Source organism: Egretta garzetta, unplaced genomic scaffold (assembly GCF_000687185.1).
Source record: "Egretta garzetta isolate BGI_Z169 unplaced genomic scaffold, ASM68718v1 scaffold371, whole genome shotgun sequence".
Taxonomy (NCBI): Eukaryota; Metazoa; Chordata; class Aves; order Pelecaniformes; family Ardeidae; genus Egretta; species Egretta garzetta.
In genome coordinates, this window is record NW_009258616.1 from 1,703,698 (window position 1) to 1,722,617 (window position 18,920).

The window sequence follows — 18,920 nt, forward strand, 5'->3', positions numbered from 1 at the left end:
ATTCCTGCATCTTGCATAGTGGGAGCTGATTGCTCTGCACAAACACGGTTGCTCTTAAGGAAGACACATTTTTTTGCCCCACTGAGTTCAGTATCAGTAATCACATCATTAAGGTGGAAGAATGCCCTGTTCTCCTTGAGCTGACTTACTACTTAGTGGTATTTATGTATTATAATTTATTAAATAATATTAATAATAATTGCTGTACTTTCTTTTTTTCCCCCTTGATTTGTCAATACAAAATAATGCAGCACCACACCAGGGATGCTTGCTCTAACTTTGAGCAGGCTAGTGCGCATCTTCTACCTCCAGAACTGCATCGCATGGTACAAATGCCTCTGACACGCTACTTCTTTTCCTACGACTATGTACTAAATCTATCTTTCTTTTAGATGTTCTATACTCTCAGTAATAAATGGTGACCTCTGAGAAACAATCCTATAATTAAATCTCTGTTCAGCCCCCCATATATTTACAGCTTTTGAAACAAACCGCTTCCCTAACCTTGTGAGCCTTAATGAATCAGCTATTGGGTTTCAGTACATTCTTTGCATTTTTTTGATTCACTTCAGTTAAAAACTTCAAGTAACTATAAGAAGAGCAGACACTTTGCATTGTTCACATGTATCAGGGTGCTCTTGAGTACAGATAACTTTGTGAGATTCCTTTCCTATAGCAGGAAGCAATTGTTCTGTGCCCCAGAGGAACATATTTGTTGAAGGGAAAAGACGCGAGGCACCACCTCGGGAAAAAGAACCAATTGCATCAAAGTGTCCCAGCATGAAAGGTACGTACTTCTTATCTATTTCCTCATTTTTAGGGGGGATTCTTTTTGTTCCTCTGCCAGTGCAGTGGGCATATGTACTTGCAAGAAACCAATCTGAAGAGAAATTTTCCAGGAAAAGTGCAATTCTTCTCACTGCAAGACGACAGCAGTTGTTTTATGTTACGGTCTAGCTCTGCTTCTTTTCTCAGTTTGCACCCTCTGTTAGATTCCATGCGAGCAGGATGGGTCCCTCAGTTACCAACAACTTTGGCGCCCACACACCTGATCATGTGACATGCTGGGCACTTTCCGCTTCCATCACATAAACCAGATTTACCAGTAGGTGGTGTCTCACAGAACATGGGCCTTCTTAGAGCCAGTACAAGTGTGGTCAAGGAAAGGCATAAAACTTGATAAAGTGTACTTAAGAACTCAATATATACAGCAAATTAAAATACCGACACTAAGTACTTTGATGGATAGGCTTCATCCTTTTCACCAGAGAATTCCAAAATATATTTGGCAGTGTAGAAAATGTATCAATCTGATTGTGGCAGGTAAACTGTTACCCAATTGCTACTTTACAGTTTTGGAGTAAAAAGGAAAAAAGTTCAGATTTTGGCTTTAAACCATCCCAAAAAGTGAAGCAGAAGCACAGAATTTCTGCTGCTTTCTGGCCTGAACTGATGGGAACCAAAAGTGCTTATTTACCTTAGCAGGAGAAAAGGAAGCACAGGTAAAGCCACGTCTTCCTGCAGAGCAGCAAGGGCCAGGTAAAGAGCGCTGTGGCTACTTTATGCTGCAACTTGCCTTGCAAAGCTCTGTTTGTAGCTATAAGTGGGCTTACCCATGCAACCAACGCTGTTACATTTTTAGCCTCATCACTGGCCATATTTTGTTACCTTCGTGAACTGCCCATATCCAGGGTGTATCTAGATGCTACTGCCAGAAGAAGTAATTCCTAGTTCAGGCAGAAGGTGTCCTTTGGAGTGCTCAACTGGGGATGCTCCAGAGGTGCACACACCACCTATGCAGTGGAGAGAAAGGATATATCTGGTCTTTGTGTTTACGGTCCACTTGTGAGCTTGCTTGCAAGATTTCCTCAGCTAGAGGAAATACAGCCTCTTTTGCCTTCCTTTTGAGGAACGGTGCTTTTAGAATAATGGACAGGTAAAACCATTTTCCACCCTAGAAGACCTGTGCATGAGTGGGAGATGAGGTTATTCAAACCACCACAGCATTTTTGGATGAGCAAATTTTGCGTGCTTTTTAAAGAAGTAAACGTGTGTTATTTTAATCCCTCAGAAACAAACCACACTGAGCTGGAAAAGAACCATCACTGTAAAGAAGGAAAGAAGCAGAAATGGATTTGTGAGGAGCCGAGAAATGCACCTAATGCAGTTAGAGGCAAAGGTATTTTGAGAAAACCGTTGGCTTATTCCTTGTTATATACTACAGTCTTGGGTGATTTAGCACCACCTAGTTAATTTCTGTTCCTAGTGCCAAAGACAGGCAATCCCGCTTTGGATTGGACAATCCACAAAGAACATCTTCTTCTTCTTGTCTTCCAGCCTTCAGTCTCTGGCAGTACGTCAACTGTTGAGTAATAGCACAACATTATTGTTCACGCTTGTTTTTTCACTTTTAGGAGTTGACACTTCAGACCCCAAAGTAAAACCAGGTTACCAACAGAGGGGTCCAGGGAAGGATGAAGAATCTAGTTCCTCTGTTTCTGACATGAGAGAAGCTGGAAGAAAGACTTATTTCAATTCTTTGGAACCCCGAAGATCAGCATTTGTAGTCTACCGTTCTGTCACCGTCACCCAAGAGCCAAAGTTCAATGGGTCTACTGGTGGGTTCCAGCTTAAAATGGAGGATTCTTAAAATGCCTCCAATATCCCTGTCTGTATTGCACTGCCGCGTTCAATTTTGTCCCGGCAAGAGACTATCAAGTTAGTTATGCCTAAACATGCGCAAGAGTATTAAGATCTGCAGTTAGTCAGACAGAATATTCATGGACAATAATTTAGCCACCTTCATAGCAGGAATTAATTTCTCAGCCCAGCATAGAGGGATGAATGCAACGATGTGCCGGTGTGCATGAGTATACTGATCCTCCTTTTTACAGCACCTTTTATGGGATTTATTCTTTGGAAGTATTTAATAAACCTCAGAATATTCCACCTTTAACTTCTCCTTCTACTCTAACGATTGATAGCAATAGTAGAAAGAGTTTTGCAGTAGCAAGTCAGTTTTCTGTCAAGAGGCATTTCTTGTTCAATTTTTTCCTCTGAGGAAGGAATGAAGGAATGACCTTGCTTTGCATGGTAGTTGTCCACAACCAGGATTTCACTGGAGCTTTGAATGTGGTGGATTTAGGGTCATTTTCATACTTTATCATTATTTGTCATCGTGAATTAACAAGGGCTTGGGTCTTACTCAAACTTCGGTTATCGATGTGCACGGAGTGCAAAGTTTTGTGATGTAGATCATTACTTTTTCATATTATTTATGTTAGACAGAGGACTGATTTCATTTTTCACACTATTCATTCCGGATGGTATTTTCCTTCCTCTTTTCCCCCTTCTTTGTCCCATTGATAGCCACCTATGTTTTTGACATTAGAGCGAGCATAACCATTTTCACTACCTTTCTTTTCAGTGGTACGTGAGCCATATGGTGGGAAATGTGCCAAACAGAAGGATCAGCCTGACACAAACAGGAGATGCTGGACCCAAATGGAGAACTATGGTAATGTTCTTCAAAGTGCTAGAGAGAAAGCCTGGATTTAATACTGGCTTGTATTGCAGAGGTGATGCATGATTCACCTGATGCAACCGTTGATACTTCGGCCAATGTCATATTCGATTCACATATCGGGCTAAGAGAGTCTTTCCTGAGATTGCAGCTGAAATTAAGAGGCAGTGTGTATGTTTTTCCTCTAGGCAAATACACTTCAGGATCTTATAATGTGCCAACTTGGAGGAAAAGAAATCCACGTGCAAAAACGTTCTCCAAGGCTAAAACAACCATTCAGGTAACCGTTTGATAGAAAGTTTTACAATTCAGTCTTTTTAGCAAGAGTGACATGCCTCTCCCCACCCAGAAAATGTAACACTGCTCTGAAACTTCCCCAACCCAAACCCACAAGATTCTAAGCAGCGCTGAGTCGTCCGAAAGAGCCGTTAATGGTTTCATTTGTGTGCAGACACATAATTTTGCCTGCATAACGAACCCGTGATTTCTAGTTTTCCATAGTAGTACCAATACGAGATCAAAATATGTCCCTGCCTTCCAAGCAAGGAGCTACAACAAGTGGGTTTGGGCGTGTAGCGCTGGGCAAAGCAGAGCAGAGACTGTGCGCGTGCGATCTATTTGTCTCTCTGCTTGATTGCTCCTGAAGCACCTGCAATAGCTGAGCGATGATCAGCCGAGGTCCAAATTCATGAAAGGACTCAGGCTACAAACCATTCATGAGGTTCCCTAAGGGTCGTGAATACATTTTACAGCTGCCTTGAAAGCAGAGATTAGAATCTCTGTCTTGTGTCCCTCGGATGAATGGCCAGACCTTTAGTCTGCGGTCTCTGCTTCATTGGGACATTTCCTTCTTATCCCCCATCTCCTTGTCCCGCATGGACATAGCAGGGACTTCTCTCTGCAGCTGCACCATTCAAAACGTGGACTAGTAGAGCCCCCTCTTAGTTTGTGCAAGCTTAGCCTAGAGCGGTCTCGTTGGTTTTTGGAGAACAGGAAGAAGCCTGCTCCAGGAGATTAGTCCAAAGTGTGGGGGGGGGCGGGGGGAGGGGGGCTCAGAACACTGCAACTCCGAGCTTTTGTGTTTCAAAGCCCTCCAGGGAAGGTTCTGGCGGAAAAATGCTTGAACGGAACATTGTGAAACATGGGTGAATGATATTGGGATGAAATACATGTATTCCTCTTGCTTCCACAAGTGTGGAGAGTTCACTTCTTAAAAATTTTCTGAAAGAGCATATAGTCTTACTCTAATAAATTATGTACAGAATGTTCCGTCTGTCTATTTTGACAGCAGAGCCAAGAAGCCATGGAAGAGAGTAGAAAATGGAGAGCAATCTGTGGAACGGAGAAAGAGATGAAGCGAGGGCGTCAATTTACAAGAAAAATCTAAGTTGAAATAGGGAACTTATCCACTGGGAATTCCAAAGATGATAAAATTGCAGATTCCAAAAAATAAGATGTAGGAAGTACACGGTAATATTTAGAAACTGACAAAAATGTAAATTTGTGTTTAAAAATAGCGTTTGTATATTCACAAGTGTGCAGTAAACCTACCTAATATAAATAAAGATGTATTACGTTTTACATACATTCTTTCCCTTGCTTGTAACAGGACTGTAATCTGTTAAAACAAATTCCACTGAGCTTTGACAACACTGACTTGACAAGCACAACAGCATGCCTTTTCCAAACTCGTCCCTCAACTTTAAAGCTATTTGCAGAAAACTCTGCACCTCAAAGCCACGAAACATCTTTCTCTCCCCAACCCCACCACCGGCAGCGCCCCGTGTGTGGAGGAGCAAGTGATCCACAGCACAGGTAGCCTGAGCAGGTGCAGGCTGTGCCATGCTGCGGCTGAGGGAACTGGGGTTGTTCAGCCTGGAGAAAAGGAGGCTGAGGGGAGACCTCACTGCTCTCTACAGCTGCCTGACAGGAGGCAGTAGGCAGGCGGGTGCCAGTCTCTTCTCCCAGGGAACAAGTGACAAGAGGAGAGGAAACGGCCTCAAGTTGCTCCAAGGGATGCTTAGATCAGACGTGAAGAAAAGTTTCTCCACCGAAAGGTTTGTCAAGCACTGGAACAGGCTGCCCAGGGAAGAGGATGAGTCCCTGTCCCTGGAGGCATTTAAGGGACATGGCACTTAGGGTCATGGCTTAGTGGTGGACCCGGCTGTCTTACATTTTGGACTCGATGATCTTAAGGGTCTTTTCCAACCTAAATGATTCAATGATTATGCAAGGAAGACAGGGCTCAATGAGAGATCAACGGTTCCTGGGAGGTGCTATCTACTCTTGACGGAAATCAGGGGTACGGAAAGGGATCAGTGCTTCGTGTGATCAAATCCTTAATTAAGATTTCCCTCTTGCAGCTTCAAAGGCAACATGATCCATAACAATAATAAACACACGTGCCTGTTCTCCGGGTCACAGATGCATACCTCCTCTGTTCCTTACTTCCCTTCTGCCTGGGTGTCCCTGTCATTAGGGCCCCAGACAGGAGTGAAAGGAAACTGAGGATACCCCATGTTCCATGCAGAGAGGCCCTAAAGATGGCATTTCTCTGTTTTCACAGACTTGCTGTGGGACACATCCCCCACCCTGGTTTAAACTAGCAGGCCTGGAAAATAAGCCCTGGGATACAAGAATCCCTTAAGCCTTCTTTCAGCTGGTTTCTTGGGCTTTCCACCCAGCCTGGCCCCCAGTCAGGGTTGCCCTAGAGCTGCCAGATAAAGCCAGCAGTTTACTGAGGTAACCACACCCTGCAGAGTACTGAAATCAGCTACACACAAGGCAAGACAAGAATTCTCATTTCCTGCTATAAGAAGTTGATATCCCAACACACTCTTTGCATTCACCAGTTAATTACTGTATATGAAATCTAAAAATCTAGTTGTAGCATCTTGCCTAGTTTAACACCAAGTTTCCTTAGCAATTCAGGTAAAGGCAAGAACCCCAGTGATGCCATGATATCCACAAATACCCAGCCACAACTAGTCCACATTTCTAGGAGGACTTCTGTAGCGAGGGCTTCTGTAACAGTTTCACTGCAAATGGATTCAAGTATCTCCCTGTATAATCATCCTCCCTCCCTCCTCTTTCCCCAGTCAGTTCTGACTTGTAAGCCGTGTCTCTTTCTGCTAGCAAAACACAAAGCAAGTTCTTGTCTCACAGAAGTCTGAAGACAGAATTCGGAATTCATGAAATGAGATCCTTCTATGCACTTTTGTTACATTACATGGCTGGTTTATATTTTCGTAATCAGATTTGTAACCATAACATACAGCATGGATGAAGTTTTTGTGACGATTACATGAAAAATTTTCAGGGTAGTGAGAAAATGCATCCATTGCTTTCCCCACCACCACCTCCTTCTTCCCCAGCAGTTACAAGCCCCTGTATCATCCCTGCTTGCACTTTGGAAAAAATAGCGTATACCAGTTTCTGATCTAACTGCCTGTTGGCTTTTTCTATGTGAAGGAATGACTTAGGGAGCTATACGAGGTTAACCCCAGACAGCAACTACGCACCACCGAGCCACTTGCTCATTCCTCCCCAGTGCGATAGGGGAGAGAAATGGAAGGTTAAAAGTGAGAAAACTCGTGGGTTGAGATAAAGGCAGTTTAATAGGCAAAGCAAAAGCCGCACATGCAAGCAAAGCAAAACAAAGAATTCATTCCCTGCTTCCCACTGGCAGGCAGGTGCTCAGCCATCTCCAGGACAGCACGGCTCCAACATCCATAACAGTGACTCGGGAAGACAAACGGCATCACTCCCAACATCCCCCTCTTCCTTCTTCTTCCCCCAGATTTATATGCTGAGCATGATGTCATACGGCATGGGATACCCGTTTGATCAATTGGGGTCAGATGTCCTGGCTGTGCCCCTTCCCAGCTTCTTGTGCACCCCCAAGCTGCTTGCTGGTGGGGTGGGGTGAGAGGCAGGAAAGGCCCTGATGCTGTGTGAAGGCTGCTCAGCAATAACTAAAACATCCCTGTGTTATCAACACTGTTTCCAGCACAAATCCAAATCATAGCCCCCTAATAGCTACTATGGAGAAAATCAACTCTATCCCAGTAAAAACACAGGGAGGCACCGCAACATGACCATTACCAAGAGGGCGTTGGTAGTGAGAGAGGAACAATTAAGTCATTGATGTTTGGGCAACAATTTCAGCTCCTTCAGCCAGAAGTCAAACAGCAAGGGGACAGAGTCACCCAGATGGATTCAAGTTCACTGTGCAGCCAACAGATAGCAGTAGGTGTTGCTGCTGCCAAGATCAGGAAACACAAGTTGGAGGTCTACAGCTAGAAATAAAAAAAGCCGTACAGTGAGAAAAACTTTGGGCACAAGGATTTTGGTTAAAAAGAGTTAAACAGTAAGGCTTGCCATGGTGGTATCAAAGATTTGTCTCTCAGACCGCAGTTCCTATGGCAAGAAGTTGGGTATTACTGAAGCCCCGACAAATGGGTTTGTTCTATTTTATGTTCGAGAAACACCAGAATGGGAGACTCTCTGAAATGGTCCCATTTTCCGTACTTTACGCTGAAGCAGTGGAGATCAGGGAAGATGTTCAAGCTGGACAGGCCATGTAGCACCATCATGCTGATGTCACGAGCTGGAGGAGCGGTTGGCAACCATGGAACCCTAACATTCTATACCGGCTAGCAACTGCCTTGGTCGGTTCAACAAGCCTGGAGAAGGTACCACCTCCTCTGTCCAAGTGTATTTTGCTGTCTGTTGGAGTTTTTTTCCAAAACAGCGGCAGAGCTAAGATCCTGAAGGTCCAGGTTTTGAAAGAAAGCTACTGCTTTCAGGATGAGATTATGATTTACCTGAACGTTGATGGCTTTAACGTTTGCATGTATCTTCTGCCGGTATTAAGAGAGTGGAGGAGAAGCGCAAGAGGTGGAAATGGCCGCAGCTGGGAGTGACCGCTATTTCCATTCTTATTCCCCCTACGCACAGGTAAATGCTGTAGATTTTAGAGGGGTTTGCGTCCTTGATTTTCTTGATAGATCCGTGTTGAAAGGGCGGTCCGATATGTGAAGTTAGAAGGTGATATGTCACTCTGTCTGGGTAACGGCCACATCTGTAGATCAAAGATGGGATTTTGGAAGCGGTGAGAAGAGCTAATGATCATCTAAATTATGGACAGTTTCTCCTGGGGACTGGATTCAGGTACTCAAGGGACACCTGAGTTAAAAATCATGCATCCCTTTCTTATTGAATCAACATCATATTGGTTCTGAGTAAATAGGCTGTGTTTATCATTTCTGCTTACAGCATCTACCTGACTTTCTGCAAAACCAGTTGTTTAAAGCAAAGTCCTTCAACATGGGTTTGCCCTTCAAAGAAATATTTATATTCCACCTGGTGGAAATCCCGGGGTGGGGGTAGGGCTCTTCGTTATGGCATCCATTCCAGCCCCGGGGATTTAGGTGCTAATGCCTGGGCGACGGGCTTTGGCTCCAGATCCCAGCATGTCTCAGTGGATGGCCCCATTGTGCTGACTACAGTCCCACAGTGACATGTTTTGGAGGTGCTGCTCCTGGATCTAGCTGTTAATGCCTGGAGCTGGGCGAAACCTACCTGCAGGTTCTCAAATATTCCTCATTTTCCCACAGACCCATGTCCTTTAATAATACGAGAGGATTAATATCAGACCTGCCTTTGTACAGCAGATTTCACTGGAGATTGACCCAATTATGCCATTGTGCAGGAAAGGAAACTCAGCCACGTGTCACTTAAGTGACTAGTAGATTTTTTTTTTCTTCCCAGCCTCTCATGACAAGACTGCAGTACAGTAAGTAAACAGCTTTACTCCTGTTCTGATCTAGGACCAGTTTTACATCATGAAAGCTCCATTGACCTAACTCAAGATACCTTCAGAGTTATCTGGAGCTGAAGAAAACTTCAAAGATAACTTTCAGTGTTCTAAAATATCTGAGCATGATATCTAAGCTATCACAAATTCTTAACCCACTTAGTCCATTTTTATTGCTTTATTTATAATACCTGAAAGCTGTTTTCTCCTGCAGCAGAAGTACAGCAACATCTCCTGTTTGTGGGAAACTCAGCCCTTCGGCTGTGTGAGGATCAGCTGTGCCTTCCATCATAGCAAACCTCGTAATATAAATGGACTTTTTCTGCCACCAAATGACAGTAAGTAAAAATATCTTCTCAACAATTTGTTCATGGGAGTAAGGAAATACACAAAAATGTCCTTCTGGTACTTACTTCCAGAGCATCTGTAATCTATATTCAGGTCAAGAAACATGCCCTGGCAAATCAGTCAGGTATGACCTGCTATCCCTGCAAGTTGAAGGCAATGAAAGGAATTGTACTGGTGTTTGAATAGGGTTGCCGTATGAATTGTTTTAGCTGTCACGTTATGGGTCTTCCTACCGATCATTGGCATGAAAGTCACAAATGGCGCTGTAGGTTGCCAAGATCCGTGGAGCACAAATGTTGCTTTACTGGGGTATTTGCTAGATTAAGTCTCTCCAGTAGCAAGAATGGTTAGTAGGCAGGAAATCATTTGAGAGAAATGGAAAGTAGTGTGTGTGTGTGGTGGGGGGAGGCGGCTGGTCGGGCCAATATGAGCAATATCTGTTGACAGAACCTACCGTGTTACATGGATGAGACAGCCCTTGTATAGAGAACATCAGGCGACAGTGCTGTGTGTGCAGGTGTATCTCCAGTTCCTCATTTTGAATGAATTTTTCAGGCTTGATGCAGGCCAATGTAGTCAAGGAATAGTGCCCAAAAGGCACAATCTACTTCATGATTGCTTCAGCATGATAAGGATTTCAAAGCCCTACCTGCCGGTCTGAACCTGGATTTGATGCTCTAGTTCCCTCCTAACAAGATAAATGTAATGCTCTTTTCTGCAGATGCCCCATTGCAGCTGGGTGTCCAAGAAGGGATTCTGCATCCAGCCCATCATCAAGAATCACTCCGAAATCAAGAGAATATTTTACTACCAATTCACCCTCCGCTGATTATAAACCTCAACAAGGAAGAGGACCAAGAGGAGGATGAAGAGGACCATGAAGAGGAAGAGAACTGTAAACAGTTTTTTCCTTTCTTTTACAAGGAAGTAGAAGAGGTTTTTTTTGACTGTTGGAATGTACTTCACAAGCGATCTACTCTAATAACCATTCCATTTTTAGAAAAGAGTTGTTGACGAGGTTTTGAAACAGTTTCCAGCTAATATTCAAAACAGTGGCTCTGGTGGCCACCAGATGTGCGTGAGGCCACATTTTCTAAGTCCTGTGAAATGCCTAGCTGTGTCTTTCCATACAAATCTCTTCCCTAGCTTAACTGAACATGCGTGAGTGTGTTCATAGTTATAGGTACGTTTTTAAAAAATCTGAAGAGGCTTGTGAATTGTTTTAAGTCAACAAACAGTGGTTCTTAATGTGTGTTTTAACTGCAGTTCCATTGTACTGGGAAATACCTAATACAGAGGAATCATTTCTCTGTCCAGAAGCAGGGGTTGCAGTCAGAGTAGAAATAAATCGTGCCGCAAATGAAGTTTATTACGGTCTTTGATTAATAAGAATTGTTTTGTGTAGATACCTCGTAATCTTTTAAAAATACTTCCTACAGGTGTTTCTCACTGGATGCCTAAGACTGCTGCAGATATTGAGGAGGAAAGAGCAATAAAGGAGATATGCTATAAATCTGGTAAGTATGAAATTAGTCACTCGTTCCTAAACAGCAGTGCTGCCAGTATAGTAAACTTTGGGGGTTTTTGTCCTTCTTGGGGTATTTTTAGGAGAGTGTTACAGGATTCAGTACCCTCATGAACACCAGTCAACAAAACCTGTGCCTTCGCCTTGGGAAAAGGAGCTATTAACCTTGGAAGCTACCGAGCGAGACTTGCAGAAAGGCAAGTGCTTTTTGTCTTCTTGGACCATGTTTACCACTTTTACAATTAATGTTCCAGGGAGAGATTATGGCTTAGTTTGCCCCTCCTCCCCACGTTTTAAATTTGGTGACGATAAAGTAGAGTGTATTAAAAAGAGCATAAAAATACTTCATGAAGTTTCCCCCATCTCTACATATATCGTATCATACAGGTGGTGACTACCTGCATAGACTGTGAAGCTCTGTTTGTAGCTATAAGTGGGCTTACCCATGCAACCAACGCTGTTACATTTTTAGCCTCATCACTGGCCATATTTTGTTACCTTCGTGAACTGCCCATATCCAGGGTGTATCTAGATGCTACTGCCAGAAGAAGTAATTCCTAGTTCAGGCAGAAGGTGTCCTTTGGAGTGCTCAACTGGGGATGCTCCAGAGGTGCACACACCACCTATGCAGTGGAGAGAAAGGATATATCTGGTCTTTGTGTTTACGGTCCACTTGTGAGCTTGCTTGCAAGATTTCCTCAGCTAGAGGAAATACAGCCTCTTTTGCCTTCCTTTTGAGGAACGGTGCTTCTAGAATAATGGACAGGTAAAACCATTTTCCACCCTAGAAGACCTGTGCATGAGTGGGAGATGAGGTTATTCAAACCACCACAGCATTTTTGGATGAGCAAATTTTGCGTGCTTTTTAAAGAAGTAAACGTGTGTTATTTTAATCCCTCAGAAACAAACCACACTGAGCTGGAAAAGAACCATCACTGTAAAGAAGGAAAGAAGCAGAAATGGATTTGTGAGGAGCCGAGAAATGCACCTAATGCAGTTAGAGGCAAAGGTATTTTGAGAAAACCGTTGGCTTATTCCTTGTTATATACTATGGTCTTGGGTGATTTAGCACCACCTAGTTAATTTCTGTTCCTAGTGCCAAAGACAGGCAATCCCGCTTTGGATTGGACAATCCACAAAGAACATCTTCTTCTTCTTGTCTTCCAGCCTTCAGTCTCTGGCAGTACGTCAACTGTTGAGTAATAGCACAACATTATTGTTCACGCTTGTTTTTTCACTTTTAGGAGTTGACACTTCAGACCCCAAAGTAAAACCAGGTTACCAACAGAGGGGTCCAGGGAAGGATGAAGAATCTAGTTCCTCTGTTTCTGACATGAGAGAAGCTGGAAGAAAGACTTATTTCAATTCTTTGGAACCCCGAAGATCAGCATTTGTAGTCTACCGTTCTGTCACCGTCACCCAAGAGCCAAAGTTCAATGGGTCTACTGGTGGGTTCCAGCTTAAAATGGAGGATTCTTAAAATGCCTCCAATATCCCTGTCTGTATTGCACTGCCGCGTTCAATTTTGTCCCGGCAAGTGACTATCAAGTTAGTTATGCCTAAACATGTGCAAGAGTAAATTTGATCCAGCATCATTTTCAGAAACAGATTGCAGCAGTATCCACAGACAGAAGTGTAAGGCTCTATCAAGCTCTGCAGTTAGTTGGACAGAATATTCATGGACAATAATTTAACCACCTTCATAGCAGGAATTCATTTCTCAGCCCAGCACAGAGGGATGAATGCAACGATGTGCCGGTGTGCATGAGTATACTGATCCTCCTTTTTACAGCACCTTTTATGGGATTTATTCTTTGGAAGTATTTAATAAACCTCAGAATACTCCACCTTTAATTTCTCCTTCTACTCTAACGATTGATAGCAATAGTAGAAAGAGTTTTGCAGTAGCAAGTCAGTTTTCTGTCAAGAAGCGTTTCTTGTTCAACTTTTTCCTCTGAGGAAGGAATGAAGGAATGACCTTGCTTTGCATGGTAGTTGTCCACAACCAGGATTTCACCGGAACTTTGAATGTGATGGATTTGGGATTGTTTTCGTTTTAAACAACTCCATAAACTGCAGCAGAAATACAGAATTTCTGCTGCATTCTATCCTGAACTGATGGGAACTAAAAGACTCGGTTGGATGGGGCTCTGAGCAACTTTATCTAGTTAAAGGTGTCCCTGCTCACTGCAGAGGGGTCATACTGGATGACCTCTAAAGGTCCCTTCCAACCCAAAACATTCTATGATTCTATGATTTGAGTAAAGTGCGTATTTACCTTAGCAGGAAAAAAGGAAGCACAGGTAAAGCCACGTCTTCCTGCAGAGCAGCAAAGGCCAGGTGAAGAGCACTGTTACTGCTTTATGCTGCAACTTGCCTTGCGAAGCTCTGTTTGTAGCTTGAAGTGGGCTTACCCATGCAACCAACAATGTTACAATTTTAGCCTCATCACTGTCCGTATTTTGTTACCTTCATGAACTGCTCGTGTCCAGGGTGTATCTAGATGCTACTGACAGAAAAAATAATTCATAGTTCAGCCAGAAGGTGTCCTTTGGAGTGCTTTGGTCTCAATGGGCTCAACCGCGGATACTCTAGAGGTCCACCTATGCAGTGGAGAGAAAAGTATCTGGGCAGCTGCTCAGCACTTATGGGACTCTGGTGGATGGGGGGCTTGTGCTCACAGCTGCACCTGAGACAGTCTGAAAATACAGATACATTCAGAGAAAATGAGGGAGATGTCTCCCCAAAAACATTTCTTCAGTTGAGCTCTCTGAGGCCTTACGTACTATGATGACATGCATCTTGCAAATACCATGCATTCGGTCAGTCAGGATTGATAAGGATCATTCCGGAAAAGTGAGAAACTAAAGCATGAGCAGGTAAACTGTAGCTGGTTCTTTACTTCGGAGCCACAGTCATCTTTAACCTGTGTAATATGGTATTTTATTGGAAAACATGAGAGTTATGCATCAGTTACCCTGGACAGGACCTAATTCAATAACAAAGGAGAAAGAAGAACACAGAACTAGAGGTTAAAGGAAATTGCTCTCAACAAATCACAAGCTCATAGAGGTGGGAGGAAGAGAATGGCAGTGCCATTCCCTGTGCTTACCCACAAGCAGCTGAACCATGCTTTCTGTTGCCTTTCTAGGGCACAGTAATACAATTCCTACAAAATTCAATAATCCCAAAAGAGAAGGAGAGGGATCAGGAAGGAGAGCACCAACAGAGAGCATTCCCAGAACAGGTAGCCGGTCCTTTGAAAATGGAGGTAATATACTTTGGTATTGGCTTCCCATTGCTGAACATCATGTGGTAGATAAAGTAACTGAATATATTTTGATTGGGCTATCCACAAAGAACATCTTCTTCTTCTTGTCTTCCAGCCTTCAGTCTCTGGCAGTACGTCAACTGTTGAGTAATAGCACAACATTATTGTTCACGCTTGTTTTTTCACTTTTAGGAATTGACACTTCAGACCCCAAAGTAAAACCAGGTTACCAACAGAGGGGTCCAGGGAAGGATGAAGAATCTAGTTCCTCTGTTTCTGACATGAGAGAAGCTGGAAGAAAGACTTATTTCAATTCTTTGGAACCCCGAAGATCAGCATTTGTAGTCTACCGTTCTGTCACCGTTACCCAAGAGCCAAAGTTCAATGGGTCTACTGGTGGGTTCCAGCTTAAAATGGAGGATTCTTAAAATGCCTCCAATATCCCTGTCTGTATTGCACTGCCGTGTTCAATTTTGTCCCGGCAAGAGACTATCAAGTTAGTTATGCCTAAACATGCGCAAGAGTATTAAGATCTGCAGTTAGTCAGACAGAATATTCATGGACAATAATTTAGCCACCTTCATAGCAGGAATTAATTTCTCAGCCCAGCATAGAGGGATGAATGCAACGATGTGCCGGTGTGCATGAGTATACTGATCCTCCCTTTTTACAGCACCTTTTATGGGATTTATTCTTTGGAAGTATTTAATAAACCTCAGAATATTCCACCTTTAACTTCTCCTTCTACTCTAACGATTGATAGCAATAGTAGAAAGAGTTTTGCAGTAGCAAGTCAGTTTTCTGTCAAGAGGCATTTCTTGTTCAATTTTTTCCTCTGAGGAAGGAATGAAGGAATGACCTTGCTTTGCATGGTAGTTGTCCACAACCAGGATTTCACTGGAGCTTTGAATGTGGTGGATTTAGGGTCATTTTCATGCTTTATCATTATTTGTCATCGTGAATTAGCAAGGGCTTGGGTCTTACTCAAACTTCGGTTATCGATGTGCACGGAGTGCAAACTTTTGTGATGTAGATCATTACTTTTTCACATTACGTTGGACAGACTTCATTCTTCCTGCCATTCTTTTGGGATTATAGTTTACTGTGTCTTTTTTCCCTCTTTGAAATACTCTACTGTCTTCTTGATAGCCACATACTATGCTATAATTTTGAGAAGAAGCCTACAGATGGGATTCTGAGTCTTGTATCATTCTTCTGGGCAGTCTTTCAGATGTAACCACAATTTTACACCTTTTTTTTAATTTTTAACTTGCCAATATAGCTTCATGCAATCTAGTACATCATTTGGGTTTTATTTGCCTTTCTACTTTCAATTTCTGTGATTACTCTGGGTCATTGTATTTTTTCATCTGACACTCATCAAGAAATTTACTGGTAAATAATTTAAATAATCATAAGGTAAGAAAGTGATTCCATCATGCCAATTTCAGTCATCTCTTAGGTGTGTTGAATCTCCATCTTGAGGTGCCTCCCTGTCTTAATGCCCCATAAAAGGAACCTCCTTCAGACAGGGTAAACCCTACTTTCAGATGAAGAAACTCAAGTGAAGTGAGTCCCAACAGCACTGCTTCGTCTGAGGGACATGGGGTTTTTCTTTTCTTCTTGGAGTGTTTGCTTTGATTCCATGTGGACAGATTGGCATAGAGATTACTGAGAGAACATTCTTAATGTGAAGAACACATCAAATTTCCAGGTTAAAAAAGGATAGAACATTAAAAAAAAAAGATGATGAGCAGTTTTCTCATCAGAGCGACCATAACCATTTTCACTACCTTTCTTTTCAGTGGTACCTGAGCCATATAGTGGGAAATGCGCCAAACAGAAGAACCAGCCTGACACAAACAGAAGATGTTGGACCCAAACAGAAAACTATGGTAATCCTTACATGTTGGGTATAAACAGAAAATTTTAGGATTATTGTGCAATCAATAATTTGAATGAATGGAATTAAGGTGGAATTAACAGAAAACCAGAGTATCAATAATATGAACTGTTAACCAACATTTACCAAAAATGGTTAGTCATTAGACAGCTTACTCTGATGCAAAATCAACTGCCTAGCCCACAAACACAACATGGCCTTGCACCTTGTGCTTTCACAAGCAGAGACCAAAAAGCCAATTGTGTTATGGATTTGTTTAACCTAAGAGCAGTTGGTGCCTTTGGGAAGATTTGCAACACTGGAACATTCCCTTTGTGCAAGTCAAGGATGTCCGTGGCAAATCACCTCATTTGGAAGATCCTGTGAGCCTGAAGGAAACGCTGCAAGATTACAAATGCTCTTCAAAGTGCTAGAGAGAAAGCCTGGATTTAATACTGGCTTGTATTGCAGAGGTGATGCATGATTCACCTGATGCAACCGTTGATACTTCGGCCAATGTCATATTCGATTCACATATCGGGCTAAGAGAGTCTTTCCTGAGATTGCAGCTGAAATTAAGAGGCAGTGTGTATGTTTTTCCTCTAGGCAAATACACTTCAGGATCTTATAATGTGCCAACTTGGAGGAAAAGAAATCCACGTGCAAAAACGTTCTCCAAGGCTAAAACAACCATTCAGGTAACCGTTTGATAGAAAGTTTTACAATTCAGTCTTTTTAGCAAGAGTGACATGCCTCTCCCCACCCAGAAAATGTAACATTGCTCTGAAACTTCCCCAACCCAAACCCACAAGATTCTAAGCAGCGCTGAGTCGTCCGAAAGAGCCGTTAATGGTTTCATTTGTGTGCAGACACATAATTTTGCCTGCATAACGAACCCGTGATTTCTAGTTTTCCATAGTAGTACTAATACGAGATCAAAATATGTCCCTGCCTTCCAAGCAAGGAGCTACAACAAGTGGGTTTGGGCGTGTAGCGCTGGGCAAAGCAGAGCAGAGACTGTGCGCGTGCGATCTATTTGTCTCTCTGCTTGATTGCTCCTGAAGCACCTGCAATAGCTGAGCGATGATCAGCCGAGGTCCAAATTCATGAAAGGACTCAGGCTACAAACCATTCATGAGGTTCCCTAAGGGTCGTGAATACATTTTACAGCTACCTTGAAAGCAGAGATTAGAATCTCTGTCTTGTGTCCCTCGGATGAATGGCCAGACCTTTAGTCTGCGGTCTCTGCTTCACTGGGACATTTCCTTCTTATCCCCCATCTCCTTGTCCCGCATGGACATAGCAGGGACTTCTCTCTGCAGCTGCACCATTCAAAACGTGGACTAGTAGAGCCCCCTCTTAGTTTGTGCAAGCTTAGCCTAGAGCGGTCTCGTTGGTTTTTGGAGAACAGGAAGAAGCCTGCTCCAGGGCTCAGAACATTGCAACTCTGAGCTTTTGTGTTTCAAAGCCCTCCAGGGAAGGTTCTGGCGGAAAAATGCTTGAACGGAACATTGTGAAACATGGGTGAATGATATTGGGATGAAATACATGTATTCCTCTTGCTTCCACAAGTGTGGAGAGTTCACTTCTTAAAAATTTTCTGAAAGAGCATATAGTCTTACTCTAATAAATTATGTACAGAATGTTCCGTCTGTCTATTTTGACAGCAGAGCCAAGAAGCCATGGAAGAGAGTAGAAAATGGAGAGCAATCTGTGGAACGGAGAAAGAGATGAAGCGAGGGCGTCAATTTACAAGAAAAATCTAAGTTGAAATAAGGAATTATCCACCTGGAAATCCAAAGATGATAAAATTGCAGATTCCAAAAATAAGATGTAGGAAGTACACAGTAATGTTTAGAAACTGATAAACATGGAAGTTAAAAAATTATTCTCTCTGTGGTCATATGTAAATGGCTTGAATATATTCACTATATTTAATCTGCTATGAAAATTTTACAGTTTAAATTATTTTTACAGTCTTTGTTTTAAGGCATAATTTCTAATATGAATAAATACTCTTACCTTTATTTAGCAGTTTCAGAGGGCTTTTAATGTAAACAGAAGTAGTTCTGCATTCTAGAAAGTAGACTTTTTTTGTGGAAGCCAGATTCTTAGATGGTTTAGCCATTTGCCAGAGGTTTGGGGGCTCGGTCTGAGTTTGATCTTGAGAATTTGCCATTTTAGCAGGGCAGAACTGTGTTATGAACTAAATTAACTTCACAACAAAACTCTCAGAATTAACTGAAATATGCTTTTATAAAGATTTTAAAGTAAAGTATAAAAGATTTGGTAAAGACTAAGAGGGAGACTAATAAGATGGGTATTTTAATATTGCTTTCTGAGGAAACAAACCTCATACTAAATTGTTACATGTATGTGACTGCAAATCTTTGTCTCAGACATTTTTCCATTTTTGCATTTACCTGACCTTTGGTCATTCTTAGAACGTCATCAGTTTTGGAAGAGACCCCTTCAAACTTCTTTCTGTAACACTGGGATCCATTAATTATCTTGGTGGCACCCAGAACTGTGATTATAAAAGCATTTGGCTTC

The 18,920-nt window shown here is 42.5% G+C and overlaps 2 protein-coding genes across 2 annotated transcripts in view; both read left to right on the top strand.

The window, feature by feature from the left end:
• Nucleotides 1-4,910, top strand: part of CUNH12orf50 (chromosome unknown C12orf50 homolog) — a 9,968-nt gene extending 5,058 nt beyond the window's left edge. Inside the window, exons 7-11 of the mRNA XM_035903523.1 lie at nt 2,072-2,179; nt 2,415-2,618; nt 3,428-3,517; nt 3,712-3,803; nt 4,812-4,910. Of these exons, the coding sequence (XP_035759416.1) occupies nt 2,072-2,179; nt 2,415-2,618; nt 3,428-3,517; nt 3,712-3,803; nt 4,812-4,910 (593 nt within the window). The remainder of the gene's footprint in view (nt 1-2,071; nt 2,180-2,414; nt 2,619-3,427; nt 3,518-3,711; nt 3,804-4,811) is intronic.
• A 3,518-nt stretch (nt 4,911-8,428) lies between these two features.
• LOC104134502 (uncharacterized protein C12orf50 homolog) lies at nt 8,429-18,133 on the top strand. The gene is made up of 12 exons (XM_035903524.1): nt 8,429-8,482; nt 9,556-9,679; nt 10,411-10,584; nt 11,129-11,206; nt 11,298-11,411; nt 12,116-12,223; nt 12,459-12,662; nt 14,366-14,485; nt 14,678-14,881; nt 16,291-16,398; nt 16,974-17,065; nt 18,035-18,133. The coding sequence occupies exons 1-12, from the start codon at nt 8,429-8,431 to the stop codon at nt 18,131-18,133; spliced, it is 1,479 nt and encodes a 492-aa protein (XP_035759417.1).
• Nucleotides 18,134-18,920: the final 787 nt, after the last annotated feature.

Bases quoted from the DNA above. Each gene is read 5' to 3' on its own strand.
- LOC104134502 (XM_035903524.1), top strand. From the start codon at position 8,429: ATGGCCGCAGCTGGGAGTGACCGCTATTTCCATTCTTATTCCCCCTAC. The intron at 10,585-11,128 runs GTAAACAGTTTT...TACTTCCTACAG, and splicing joins CCATGAAGAGGAAGAGAACT to GTGTTTCTCACTGGATGCCT. The intron at 12,224-12,458 runs GTATTTTGAGAA...TTTCACTTTTAG, and splicing joins TAATGCAGTTAGAGGCAAAG to GAGTTGACACTTCAGACCCC.